The 14786-nt window shown below is 43.8% G+C and overlaps 1 protein-coding gene across 9 annotated transcripts in view; it reads right to left on the reverse strand.

The window, feature by feature from the left end:
- Window positions 1-14786, reverse strand: part of celf5a (cugbp, Elav-like family member 5a) — a 168436-nt gene that overhangs the window by 2133 nt on the left and 151517 nt on the right. For 4 of the 9 annotated variants that reach the window (XM_029429025.1, XM_029429023.1, XM_029429032.1 and 1 more), the window contains 4 exons: window positions 13102-13294; window positions 3790-4002; window positions 3372-3464; window positions 2284-2427 (listed from right to left, as the gene is read on the reverse strand). In XM_029429025.1, coding sequence (XP_029284885.1) covers window positions 2284-2427; window positions 3372-3464; window positions 3790-4002; window positions 13102-13294 — 643 coding nt within the window. Of the gene's footprint in view, window positions 1-2283; window positions 2428-3371; window positions 3465-3789; window positions 4006-13101; window positions 13295-14786 lie in introns of all 9 variants that reach the window. The other 5 variants (XM_029429027.1, XM_029429029.1, XM_029429031.1 and 2 more) reach the window with 5 other exon arrangements.

Genomic DNA, 14786 nt, shown 5'->3' on the forward strand with positions numbered 1-14786 from the left:
CTCAGCTTGATCATCCCGGCGTGTCTGCCTCCTCAAGGAGTCTAGATGGCGTTGTTGAGGCAGCGAGCACCTTCGGGCTGCAGCACACGCTCAGCGCTTGTGATCGTGTGCTGTAAAGTTGTTTTAAAACTAAAAACAGATTTAACAGGATTGTTTTTTTCCTCCCCCGAGAGTTTATTACGTCCACAGTGAACACCGGCCAGCTGCGTTTTGTTGCACAACTTCTCATCAGATTTAACAACGGCTTAAACAACCGACCATTGTTGGACTCCAGATGCAACAAGTGTGTTTCTGTGAGGGGAAAGACACGTCGTCTCGTATGACATGCAAACAGTTACTTTTGTAATCAGTATGTTAACCAGGTCTTCCTTAGAAATTCTTTCTTTTCCCTTAAATGTTTTTATTTGGAGTACAGAGAACATGCACTTAGACTAATATTCTTTCCCCCACATATACAACAAACAACATGTTCACCCACGCGACTGAAACATGGAGTACATGAGATAAGAAATACAAATATAAAGAAGTCATTTAGCCACACCATCCCGTTTGTAACTCAATATATTTCTCGACATAGCTTTCTGACATCCCTCGAAAGCCCAAACTACAAAAATGAACGAGCACACGTCCCTCGGCAAAGCAGTTCGACCAAAACAAGAGCAAACATAGTTCATCATGAGGAGACAAGTCTGCATTTCCCCCAAGATGCACCCCTCCTCAAACCTATGCTGAACATCCTGTTTTCATCATGTGTAAAAATAAAGCCTTGAGAATTCAGTGACCAGAAACTGCAGTGGAGTGTGTCTACGCTTGATGCGCTCCCCTGTGTCTGTGGTGTCATTAGGAGCAGCCGATGACCCATGAAAAACAGCAGGAGCCTCTCCATGTCCACAGCCACCTGGGAGACTTGTCTGCTTGGCTCTGGATTGGCCCATTAGGGCGAAGGCTGGGCGGCGTGGAGCACGGCTGAATGCAAGTCTGAAGAAAGTATAGAGGCAAGGGAAAGGAGGTGACCTCCTAACCTACCATCAGGTTAACACATTCGGGCGGGGAGCGGAGATGAGATGGAGAGGAGATGCAGGCTTAGAGCTGTAAGCCCTCCGCTCAGTCCTGTCACACATTACAAGTGTGCTTTCTCTCTTACTCTATGTTTCCTTGTCTTTTGCACGCCATCAATCTAAGTTTATCCCCTCTTTCTCCCCTCCAGATTAATTACACCAGTGTGCTCCCTGTTTCCCCAGGCCGAACATTATGTTGTAAAAGCATAGTGTATAAGTCAATACTGCAAATAGCTCTTCTTTCATGAATTTATATGTTATTAAGTCCCCCCAGGGAGACAGGACCGGCGATCAATTTTGCCCAGGGTTCTGCTGTTCCCTGAAGTGAAAACAAATGCTGATCCATAATCGTCCTTTGCCTGCCTCCCCCCCCCCACCCACCTGTGCCTACCTGTCTCCTCAAAGTTGTTATAAACCCTGGGGCTTGTTGGAGTGTGTTGACTGACAGAGCTAAATGGGACGGGAGGCGTGGAGGTGTGTGAGGGTATTGACAGATATTGGGGTTACAGAACGGTGATGCGGATGCTGATACAGCACCTCAAGGTTTTCAGGTCACACAGCTGGCAAACAGAAACAAGGACATGGGCTCTGATCGACTGCATCATGGCTAGTTTGGCTACAATGTAATTCAGCACATTTTCTGCAGCACTGATGCCAAAAGCACAGCAGTCATCAAGATGCAAATTCAGGTCAGTCAGTCAGCCAGAGGTAAGATCCTTCAATCCTCTACGTCTGGGTGCTGTCAAACATCATCACAATCTAACGCCGCCTAAAAAAAATATTTGCTTAAGAAATTGTTTGGTGTGCAGAATGGAAATAAAAACTCCCCAAATTGTACTTAGACGATGAAGCTTCACGCCTGAGCAGTGAGTTTATACACAACACCCACTGAAGTCTGAACTATAACATGTCAGACTGCGAAACAACATTTTAGTTTTGTAGAAGAGCACATTGCTGCGTGTCCGTCTCCTGAATACAGACATTAGACATTTCCCTTGAGTGTATTTATGCAAATAGGCAATTTCCCCCTCTTTACATATTAGAAATCATGGGAAAAGCCTGTGCACCCAGACCTGCCATTACTGCATCTTTATGTCAATGCTTGGCAACTACAAACACATATAATCGTACCTCATCTAAGAAGAAGCCAGCACAAATGTAGAGAAAAAGCCAAAAGTCCCATCTCCCTATGATAGCCGCGTGTGAGTGGCAGAGAGTAACTCACCGAAGCACTTGCTCTGGTTGGTCGCCCGGTCCATGAAGACCTTAGAGGAGATGACGGAGCCGAAGGGCATAAACATCTGCATGAGTTCATTGTCTCCAAACTCCTGTGGCAGGTGGTAGATGAACAGGTTACAGCCCTCGGGACCTGAACACAGACAGAGAGCGTGTCGGTGTGTGTGAGGGAGAGAGACGGGCAGCTGTGAATTTGTCATTTTGATCCATGCGCTCTCTCGTGTCAACTGAATTAAGATAAGTGGAAATAGATTTTGAGGAACGTCTGTGACATTATCAGTGATGAAAACCTAACTGCTCTTAAACACACAAAGATAAATGGAAACGTTCTTGCATTGATTGGCTGATACTGAATGGATGAGAATGAATTTTACATTTCTATTTACATTTCTTTGACTTTTCTGATTAAATATGAACATCAAGAGTATAAATCCAGATGATAAATCACATTTTTAAAAACTATCTGCAGTGTGATCAATGTGCCGCAAAAGAAATAGAATCTAATCAATCAAAAGAAAGAGTTGTTTTTATTTTTATAAATAACTAAAACCTGTCATGTAAATGACATGTAAAACTGAGAGCTTGATTGCTTCATACGAGGCCTTCAATCATACATTCGCACCTCTGACACAAACATAGCCAATACCAAAATAACTGAAGTTACAAATTAAACAATGAAACGACGTCTACGCAACCTAATGTACTCATTACCGTGGAAACCGCGCTGCGATTTTATTATACAAGCTTTAATTATTACTTTATGTCGATTATATATGTAACCTCAAGACGCAGTAATATAGTCGGATTACTTTTGTCCCATCACCCTCATCCTAAAATGTGAACTGCCTTCACTAACGTTGTTTTCTCAGCTGTTCAACTATATTTATCTATTACAGAGAATGAGATGTGTACGACGTTAAAGTAATAATCTTCTGTCGCCCGCGCAGTCTTTATACGTGTGCGCTACACGGGATGAGGTGTGTACAGCGCTAAAGTAATATTGGTTTCTCGTGCTCATCTTCTTTATGTGTCTATTATACTGGATGAGATGTGTAAAAAGTAATAATGTTCTCTCACCCTCACCTTCTCTCTGCTGCTGCTGCTGGATGACCTGGGGTGGTTGGGGCAGTGTCTGGCCAATGGGAGTCAGCGTGGTGGTTGGGTAGATTGCTGCAGAGAGAGGAAGAGGAAGGAGGAAGAGGAAGGAGGAAGAAAGAGCACAGAAGAGAGAGAGAGAGAGAGGAGTGTAAAAACAGGGATCCCACAGAGAACGACGTCAAGGATGCTTAAGGTCGATCACACAGGCTAACATGTGCAATCAAAGGCTCTCTGATGTTATGTTCTAAGTCGCTGTCCTACCCCGTCTGAATACATATAGCCTCGCTCATACAGTACTTACCCTGCGGTAATTGTCTCGTAGCTGTTGCACATTTAGCATTTACGACAGATTGTAAAATCCCAGAAATACAGCGTAGTAAACAAAGCCGTCTCCCACCTGTGTATTGTTGTACTCCAGTGAAGGCTTGCTGGAGGGTGTCAGCAGCGGTGGGGCTCTGGGTGGAGTAGGGCGGCAGGCCGTTGGTGTACATAGCCTCCACAGCGGGGTGTCCGTTGGGCTGATGAGGGATGCCGGTGAATCCGTTGACGATGGGTGTGACGAGGCTTGGCACGGCGGAGGTGGTGATGTTGGCTGGTGGAGAACTGAGGCCTGCTGGGAAAAAAAAAGGTTTAAGGTTACTGGCTCAATCTACGTAGCTCTACATGATATTACAAAACAGTTGTTGTGCATTAAGATGTAGATAAGTGTGCACAGAGACAGGTTTTCCTATTGTGTACAGAGAGTAAACACACCCCAGGACAAGTATAACCACACACACACACACACACACACACTACATCTCCTCTCTAATGCAAGGACACGGATGCGACGCAAGTCTGTCACATATCAGCCGTTTGCCGTGACACATCCTGCAGGATAGCTGCGAAGTCAACCTGTGAAAAATGAGCCTGCCCGTAGTGTTTGTGATACCATGCTGGCTCCTACTGCTCGAGATGATGAAACCACTATGCAACTTCTGAGAGAGAGAGAGAGAGAGAGAGAGAGAGAGAGAGAGAGAGAGAGAGAGAGAGAGAGAGAGAGAGAGAGAGAGGAAAAAAAAGGAAAAGATCTGGACTAAATAGAAGGAGATTACAGGGGGAGATTTGCTTGAATGAACAGGTAGCAAAACAAAAATACAAAGATGCCTCTTACTTTTATACATCATAAAAAAAAAAAAGACAAAATAACAACAGTTGGCAGTTTGACAAATGGGTGGGTCATAACATATATGGTGCACGCCTGAAAAGGCAGCTGCAGGATGGTTCATGAGAGGAATTGAAATTGGATGCTCCCTGTCCTCTCTCATTCAATGAATTTTAAAAGGACCCTCCTTTGGAAAGTGTTTCCAATTATGCCAGGAACATCAAAGTACCCATTTTGAGCAGAATCTCACTGTGTGATGGTCTCTCTAAAAGGGCTGCTCCGTGGCAAAGCATCCAAGCTCGTTGAAGTACAGCTCCCCTGAGGACCACCTCTCAATCTGGAAACCTTCGCCCTGATTGGACAGAAAGCCCAGGTTGTCACGGAAACCCTCCAGCGGGCCATATTCCCACAATCTGGTGGCTGAGTAAAGAACCCCCTTTGAGAAGTGGTCCAGATAGGGTAAACAATCACATCCCGTATACACATAACATACACTGAGATTTATGCTAATGCGGCGGTGAATATGCTGTACATCACACGCTGAAACCTCCCACCACTCAATGGTGTCATCTACATATCCATATGGAATTGCTTTTTCTTCTTCTTTACCTACTATCTTGCCTCTCCTCTGCTCTCCCTACCTCAGCATTTAAGTCATGAGGAGGCTGACAGTCAGTGCAGTGACTGGGGGAATTGCTCGGGTCCAGCGAGAGCTGTTGTGTCTTTTGCACTGGTTTCCTTTTTTTTTTTTTTTTAAGCCTCCCCACGATTGCTTGTTTCCTGCGGAGCTGTGATGAATTAGACTGCAGCTTCAGCCCATTCTCCTATCAGGACCCAGGAGACCGCCGCTCCTATTCTGAGGGCTAGAGACAGCTAGTCTGCTCGGGCCACACGCACTCTACTGTACCGCCAGATAATGCACCCTCTCCATCATCAGGCAAATTCATTTTCCAAGGCTTAGCAGTGCTGTGGGAGCGCGCTTCTATGTGTGTGCAAGAGTTGCAGCGATATTAGGAGTAGCAGCGGTAGTAGTAAGTGGTAGTGTGGATCCCTTACATGCAATTACATAAGTTCTAGGGTCAGCAGTTGGACGTGACATCTGTGGTAAAGGAGAACACTTGATAAAAGTAACAGATTGAGGCCACCGAGTGCAGTCAGGTTATTATGCTGGAAATGTCACAGCAGGGAATAAGCATAAAACTCACAAGAGTAATAAAAACAGCATTTATATTGTCGTGAGGCAAAGCTGTAAAACAAGTATCCACAAAAATACTAAACTGAATGGTAACAAATACAAGAGTAGCTGCGTTATACATGTGTTGGATCACAAAATGGGGTTATGATATAAGGAAAAGACAATAAGCAACACCATGGCCAATAAAACAATGATTACATGTGAAAGCCATTTATGTAGCCGAGTCATCATCTTTATCCTCACTGTCACAATGACCCAATATCCAGCGTGAGCAGACCCGGAGAATGTTCTCCTCAGTGGAAATGGGGAAGCATTTCCTACTATCCTGAACTAGAAAATAACAAGACATTTTCATTTTATACCTCAGTGGACATATAGTTCTTGCATTGTGGGGAATTGTATTCATAGCTTGTTTATAATACACACACACACACACACACACACACAACAGTGCGGATGTCAGTGTGTGCTGCGTGTATTGGCCTGTAATAATGACATGTTGTTCCCCACTCTAGCATGGGTGAAGCTGACAGCAGATTACATATTCTACCCAGCTAGCTCTTAAATATCACTTCTCCATTATTATTATTACTGCAAGAAAGAGGTCTGCACGGCAAAACAGTATGTATATGTGTGTATGTCAAATATATCAACGTTATGGGAAGCAGAATTACATTCATATTCTTGCACACTGCTTCTTAAGAGGGGGGACAACTGTTGATTTTCTCTTTGGTACGACTGCTTCGCCAGAGAGGTCTTCACATGAGACAGAAGCATTTGTTATGCTAATTATACATTCAAATCAACGAGCGACGCTATACCCATACGGGAGAGTGCAGTCATTACTAGCACAAGGACCGCCTATTGCTGGAGCAAGTAATAAGCATTCAAAACAGATGCTTTCATCTAACTGATTTAAAATGTGATTCATTTAGACTGAAAGAGAACATTTCTGAATGGTCCTTTAAAGTGTGACTAATACGTCTGAATAAAGGGGGGGTATCTCAGTCGGTATACCAAGAACAAACTATGTGACTTTGAATACTGTCCTTTAGATTACTGATGCATATTTGTGAGGCAGATAAGATGTGAATGCACTTTCAAATTAATGCATGTCATTGTCTAATACGTGTTTAAATACCATTTTGAATTGAGGCGTGAGAGAGAGAGAAGATGGGTGATTCTTACCTATAATGTCCTGACTGATGTAGAGAGTGTTTCCACTTAACTTTACTTTGTACTATAAGTGATGAGCTCCCACATGAGAAATCTCTATTTATTTGGTGGGTTACCGTCAATCACCCACACAGCCCTGATGACACACATTATATGATGAATGTATTGCTTTTTTTTTTCTTTAGCTATGAATATTCAATGTAGTGGAGAAGTATTAAAGATTTAGTTTTCAGGGACTTTAAGTTTTAATTAAACACTTGTTGCTACCACAACAAAGAGCGATGCTGTGCACTCCATCTGTACTCTGCGAGGGAACTGTAGTGAGCTGTGAGTTTGGGTAAAGTCGGATCGCTACCTTAATTAATTTATAAAATCTTCCTCCTGTTTCTCATCTCCACTGATGACCTTGTTTTGGGAGAACGAAGCTTGTAATGCTGATGACGTAACTCTCCAGAGAGCCGTGTGACATCTTTGGTTGAGGGCTGAAGTGGAAGCTAGCCTCAACAAATGAATAAATAAATAGCTGGGGAAGCAAATAAAAACATCTTTAATCTAATAAAATACAAAGTCTGTGATGTTCTGATGAGTCTACAGAAGGCTTTCTGCTTGTTATACGATGAATAACACATTGTCAAGTTCTAAACACCTTTACATCATCTCCATCCGTACAGTTTGAAGATGGGAGCTTTGAACTAAATCGAGCGTGAAGAGTGGAGCCGCGTATCTGTGAAGAACAGGTCTGCGGAGTGTTCCTCACTTACAGTAACCCCTTTGCTTGCTTGACAATAGAAGGAAACCATAAGAAGCAATGGAGTAGCCACGACCTATTTTCCCTGCTTTCAAGGTCACGTACGAGATCCGCACCAACCACTCGACCGCCAAACTGTGTCCCTCCGCCATAGGCAGCAATCGCCTATCCACGGCAACCACTCTCTGCCTTCCAATCACAACAACACCTCCAGCTGGGAAGCTTGTGAAGCTCTGCGGTTCTTGCAAAGCTCAGTTTGGCTTACACACATCCGATTTGGTCCAGCTGAGAAGTGTGGCTGTGCGCTCCTTTAAAGTACTCACACACACACACACACACACACACACACACACACACACACACACACACACACACACACACACACACACACACACACACACACACACACACACACACACACACACACACACACACACACACACACACACACACACGGAACAGGGATACCTTTTTGCTCTCCCAGAAAACTGTTGACTTGAGTTCCTGAGCTCCTGGGATCCGTTATATTTCTGATGCAATAGGCCTGATTTAAACTGAAACAGGTACATTTGTATTGGAGAGACACATGGAGCCCTTTGAGCAACTGGACAGGTTTCTACATTGTCATCTTTGCCCTTAAACGATAGAATGATTATAAAAGTAATCCTGGGAGAAGTACTTGAAAAGGCAAATACAGTGAAAGCATTATTACAGTTTGAGATGATCTGGAAGCTGAATTAAGACACACAGGTGTTCATCTCCGCTGCCGTGTCCTCTGCCTCTGAACGGCTTCCAAATAGCTTGGATGTGAAGCGTCACTCATAGCAGTACATCTCTGCAATTCTCCTTCTCATCAGCTCTCAATATCTTATTATCTGCCCGTTGCATTTGTTTGAATTAGACATTAAACACATAATGTATGTATAACATGTATGATGCGTCGTTGAGGACCGGTGCATGGACGTGTTCTGTGTCACAGTGCTATGATCCAGCAGGGATGTTGTGGCTGCCTGTGAGAGCTTGTCTCTAGCTGTGGAGCATCTGCACTATATTGTGTGTAATGTGTACTTGTGCATGTACGTCTTCAGTGTAGAGCAGCATCACATGCAACAGAACATTAGAGTGACTCAGATGGCACACTTCTCACATCCTAACAAAGCGTCCTTGACACGGTGTATTCTTCACATACCCAGCAGGATCCGCATCTCTCTCCATTTCTCCCTTCCCTCCCTCGTCCTCTTTATCTCTCTCTCTCTCTCTCTCTTCCTGTTACTCCAGCTCTGCCTCTCTCTCCCTTGTTTTGTTTAACTTTTATTTCTTCTGCTGGCGCTCAGGGAGCGGCACCTGGTGAACATTATTTTCAAAAAGCATCATCATGCATCATTGTAAGGATACATGCTCTAATCAGCTGAACCATCTGGCAAACGGCGTATGCACCATCAAGCTTAAATGCTTTGCATCTGTTGATCAAATGGATGTCTCATTGTTTTCAGAGTAACACCCTTAACCTCTGAGCCTCTTTGTACTTCGGCTTGCTGTCACAAACAAGATTTCTTTTTATGTTGCAAGAGGTTATACTGATCATTTAACACAAGATCAGGCCTACTCATCTGTTAAGCTACTATTGGAGCTTCATGTTAATGCAGGTAGGTAATTCAGGAAGGCGATCAGAAATTGCTCTCATTTTAGAGGGAAAGGGGACATTAACCTTTCTACCCGTTATGTTTTTGTACATTTGTCACAGCTGCTAAATGTAAGAATTTATAGATTTGTTTTGAGCTTTCATTTGGTTGGTGAGGCAACTTAATGCATTAATTACCCCTCTGTCGAAGCACAGGAGCACTCGGCTCCCAGACCTTAAAAACATTATTCTGATATTACAATGAATTATCCCACTGACATTCTACAGTCTCTCAACAGTGTTAGTCTCTTGGCCTACTTATACAGACAGCCTTGCCAGTAATGTTATGTATTCCTTCAATGAACTCTAAATAAGTCATAGCCACTAGTGTGAAAAGGGAGAGAGACAATAGCTGTGTGTAAACCGAAGCAGCGAGCTACACTAACTCCTGCCGCTGCAGGCAGCCACACTCAAATTAATGAATGAAGAAAGGGGAAATAAAATATTTCATATTTATGACGGTCCTTGAGAATTCACAAAAGCCACGCTTTCTCCCAAGGATTAATAATATATTACATTCAATAATAAAAGGTAATCAGCCGACTGTAGCGTAACATAGAAGCATGTCCAAAAGCAGATAAATGGCACCACTTCACACATCAGATTCACAGACTTACAGCCACTCACTTCTCTTCCTCCTGTCTCTGTACCTTTAAGTCAAGTGTCTAGCTCCTGGCATTGCCAACTAATGTTCATATACATATGTGGTTGTGTTTGGCTTGTACAGAGTATCTAACAATATTCAGCAATATTTCCTTACAGAGTAAGGCAATGATTTTGGCTTTCGAGAGGCTACAGTTCAAAAGAGATACAAAGACAGCACAAACAATACAATCAGGCTGGAGGACAAAGCCTCCAACACACACACACACACACACACACACACACACACACACACACACACACACGAGACAGAGAGTTCCTTGCAATACAGTTGCACAATCTTTCATCAGCACTATTGTGTTGCAAAATATAGGTATGCATGCAGAACACAAAGATCTGAATTGTCATACTGTCAGTGCTTTACCCATCAAAATAAGAGGCTTCTCAGCAAGACTGAGCTCCACTTTTAATCACTGTCTCTGATTGATTACGCCCGCCCAAAAGTGCACACTTTGCACTGAAAACATCACCGTGAATATTTGACAAATGGATCTCCTCTCTAGATATATTGCCCGATGTTGAACATTATTGCAGATGTACTGCACGCACACACACACAGAATGTTCCGTCACTTCACTTTATCTACATGTGTTCATTTGGCTTGAGGTGGACACATGAGTGATTAAAAGGTTAATTTGGGTCCTGTAGCATTTCCACACCTGCTCTGCTGTCTGTCCTGTTTATTGTAATCCAACTGACTGTTGGGAAGTAAGTAAAGCAGGACTTGTACAATAAAACGGTCCTTTCTTTGTGTCTGTGAATGAAGAAGTGAACAGAATACAGACTTCAGTGAATATGTTCCCTCCCTGCAGGAACACAGTGCACAGAGAATTTGATATATTGCAGCAAGTTTGTAGTAAAGATTCCTATGATGGCTATAAAGATAATCTAAAATAAGCCTTGTTGCTCTTTGTTCCTCTCTGTCTCTCTGTCAGTCTGTCTCTTTATCTCTCTCTCTGTCTCTGTCTGTCTGTCTCTCTCTGTCAGTCTGTTTGTGTCTCTGTCTCTCTGTCTCTCTGTCAGTCTGTCTCTTTATCTCTCTCTCTGTCTCTGTCTGTCTGTCTCTCTCTGTCAGTCTGTTTGTGTCTCTGTCTCTTTGTCAGTCTGTCTCTTTATCTCTCTCTCTGTCTCTGTCTGTCTGTCTGTCTCTCTCTGTCTCTCTGTCAGTCTGTTTGTGTCTCTGTCTCTCTGTCAGTCTGTCTCTTTATCTCTCTCTATGTCTCTGTCTGTCTGTCTCTCTCTGTCTCTGTCTGTCTGTCTCTCTCTGTCTCTGTCTGTCTGTCTCTCTCTGTCTCTCTGTCAGTCTGTTTGTGTCTCTGTCTCTCTGTCTCTCTGTCAGTCTGTCTCTTTATCTCTCTCTCTGTCTCTGTCTGTCTGTCTCTCTCTGTCAGTCTGTTTGTGTCTCTGTCTCTTTGTCAGTCTGTCTCTTTATCTCTCTCTCTGTCTCTGTCTGTCTGTCTGTCTCTCTCTGTCTCTCTGTCAGTCTGTTTGTGTCTCTGTCTCTCTGTCAGTCTGTCTCTTTATCTCTCTCTCTGTCTGTCTGTCTGTCTGTCTCTCTCTGTCAGTCTGTTTGTGTCTCTGTCTCTTTGTCAGTCTGTCTCTTTATCTCTCTCTCTGTCTCTGTCTGTCTGTCTGTCTCTCTCTGTCTCTCTGTCAGTCTGTTTGTGTCTCTGTCTCTTTGTCAGTCTGTCTCTTTATCTCTCTCTCTGTCTGTCTGTCTGTCTCTCTCTGTCAGTCTGTTTGTGTCTCTGTCTCTCTGTCAGTCTGTCTCTTTATCTCTCTGTCTGTCTGTCTGTCTCTCTCTCTCTGTCAGTCTGTTTGTGTCTCTCTCTCTCTCTCTCTCTCTCTCTCTCTCTCTCTCTGTCTGTCAGTCTGTCTCTCTCTGTCAGTCTGTTTGTCTCTCTGTCTCTCTGTCAGTCAGTCAGTCTCTTTGTCTCGCTCTCTGTCTGCCTGTCTCTCTGTCTCTAGCTGTCTCTCTCTCTCCCTGTCTCCTCACACTCTGTCTGTCTGTCTCTCGCTCTCTGTCTCTCTCACACTCTCTGTCTGTCTGTCTCTCGCTCTCTGTCTCTCCGTCTGTCTGTCTGTGTCTCAGTCTGTCTCTTTGTCTCTCTCTCTGTCTGTCTCTCTCAGTCTGTCTCTTTGTCTCTGTCTCTCTGTCTGTCTCTGTCTCTCTGTCTCTCACACTCTCTGTCTCTGTCTCTCTGTCTCTCACACTCTCTGTCTGTCTGTCTGTCTGTCTCTCTCAGTCTGTCTCTTTGTCTCAGTCTGTCTGTCTGTGTGTGTGTGTCTCTCTCTCTCACTGATTGGTTTAAAGTTACCAAAGTCATTACCTTACAAACTCAATACTGCAGTGTTGACAAAGTAGGTGAGCGGAGCACAACAAAGACTTGGTTACTGTATTATTTATTTCGGCTCATGCTTTTGTTGAGTGGAGAATCTTGAAGTTTCTTCTGTCTCAAGAAAAATCAAGCACTGCTGAATAAGCAAATGTTATGCAGTGGGTAGGTATTTCAAAGTCCTTCCCTTTCCTCTGTAATGTATCTGCATAGGAGGTGTTTGTTATGGAAAACAAAACCAACTGCATGCAGATCATGCACAAGTGCTTCAAAGCACAAGGTCAAAATACTATGGGGAAATTAGCGCCTTATCTGGAAACGTACTTATTGATATTCCTTTTTCTGCTGCTACATTCCCAAAATATTTCCTGCATTCAGCCACAACATAAACATGCAAATCCAATTGACTGTTTTTCATCTGGGTCTCTTTTTCTCTCAAGTGGAATCATTTTTGAATACCAGCAAGCAGGCATCCTTCCTTTTGGCCTTGCTGCTGCTCTAGTTTTATTCTCACACTGCACACACACACACACACACACACACATATGCAAATTTTCCTACAGACATTATCAAAAACACAAGTTGACCTACAAGAACTTTGCTGGCATGTAAAAATACATACACCCACGCAAAACTTACATATACTAACAGTAGGACATTAATACAAGCATACAAGAAACCCTGCTCGTAGCATCACTAACCCACCCGCAATCCACAAAAACCCACAGACACGTACAAAAGCACAAAGAGACACACACATACTCACAAAAGGAAAGGGAATGGAACTGCTCACCGAGGGCTTGATGGAACTCACTCGACATCGGGGTCATGGAGGTGGGTGGGAGGCCGTTGATGTTGAGCGCCCCCATCTGGTGGATCTGTGTGGCGGGAAAAGCCACACTAGGCGTGAGGTAACCTCCGTGGCTTGCTGCCATGATGGCGGCCTGCTGCTGCATGAGCTGAAGAAGAGGGACACGGAGAGATGGGTGGAGGAGAGGAGGTGTGGATGGGGTGTGTGAGAGAGAGAGCAGGAGGGAGAACGGGGTGCAAGAGAGATAAGGGGAGGACAGATGGTAATAAGAAATATAGTAAGTTGGGAGAGAGTCAGACAAAGACGGGAGAAGGGGAGCAAGAGAGGAGAGAGAAACATAGCGAGGGTAGAACAGAGGGAGGGATGTACGTTGAGGTTGATGGATGGATAGTGCATGGGAAGTACAGAGAAAGTAGAGCGGAATAAAAGAAAGGGGAGAAAAAAGAAGCCTGTCAACCTATGTTTAGTGAATCTGTCTATCCTCCCAGCAGGAAGCCTGTCACCAGCTGCAGAAAGGATTTAATAGCTGTCTGTTGGGCTCATACAAATCAAGGCATTGACATGTGGACATTATCTATGTGCTCGGGGAACAGGCAAAGTTTGCAGAAGCACTGCTTTTTCCTTACAATTGTCAAACTTCACAAAACTCTGTTTGGCTGTAAAGAAATGACACAGATGTCTGAATCGTCTCTTATTTTCCCCTGGCCTCAGCTCTCATGTTTCTGATGTATTCGTAATCATCGCTGCTTGTAGCCTGACATGAGTTTGAAATGAACGTTTTTATAATTCAGTCATAAACCACTAGGCCTGTCTCTGGACTAGTTTTGCCAAAATTAGAGGTACATTTGGAGTTACCTCTTTATTAAATATTAAATGTTTTTTGGTTCGTCTGTTTTGAGGTGTTACTGAATCACTGAGTCATTGAAATAATATAATAGGCGTAGCATGCAACTCAGATACCAGACCATGTTATTAATATAGTGTGTTAGTCAGAAAATTGAAATGGTAGTCAATTTTCGCCCATTGGAAAACCCCACAAAGAGATAAAATCAATAGCCTTTCATTCACTCTGCATTTCCACTTAGCATGAAGTGAGAAGTGAGAGCCAAAACTATTTTCCATCAAATGCAGCCCACAGAGTGTTTATTCATGCTCACATGCACCGCTGCCCTGTACTGTGCTCTCACACACGCACACACACATGCACACGCACACACACACACGAAGAGCGACAGAGTTTTCTATTTGAGTTTCGGCACTCAGTTTAAATTCTGCCCGTGCAAACCTTATGCTGAATGACTAATTCAGAAGAAAACCCATCATTGTACAATTGCTTCTGCAGCTTGTGAACCAGTGGGTTTATCTAGGGAATCAACAATCTTTCGCTGGCTATGTCGCCATGCAGACCCGTGTGGTATAGGAATACAAACACGGCTGGACAAACCTCTTACCCCCGTCTCTGCATCTGTTTAATACTGCTTAGCCGCCACGTGTCAGGGGAGCTGCTGATGGCTGTGGCCTGAGAATGACTCGTATAAGCAGAAATCAAACTCTTCTGCCACTGGCACTAATGCTAATGACGATACTGTGAGACACTGGAGGTATAGAATGCCACTCTGCTTGTATTTGCATGGGGGACC

The sequence above is a fragment of the Cottoperca gobio genome, chromosome 4 (assembly GCF_900634415.1).
Source record: "Cottoperca gobio chromosome 4, fCotGob3.1, whole genome shotgun sequence".
In the NCBI taxonomy this organism is placed as follows: Eukaryota; Metazoa; Chordata; class Actinopteri; order Perciformes; family Bovichtidae; genus Cottoperca; species Cottoperca gobio.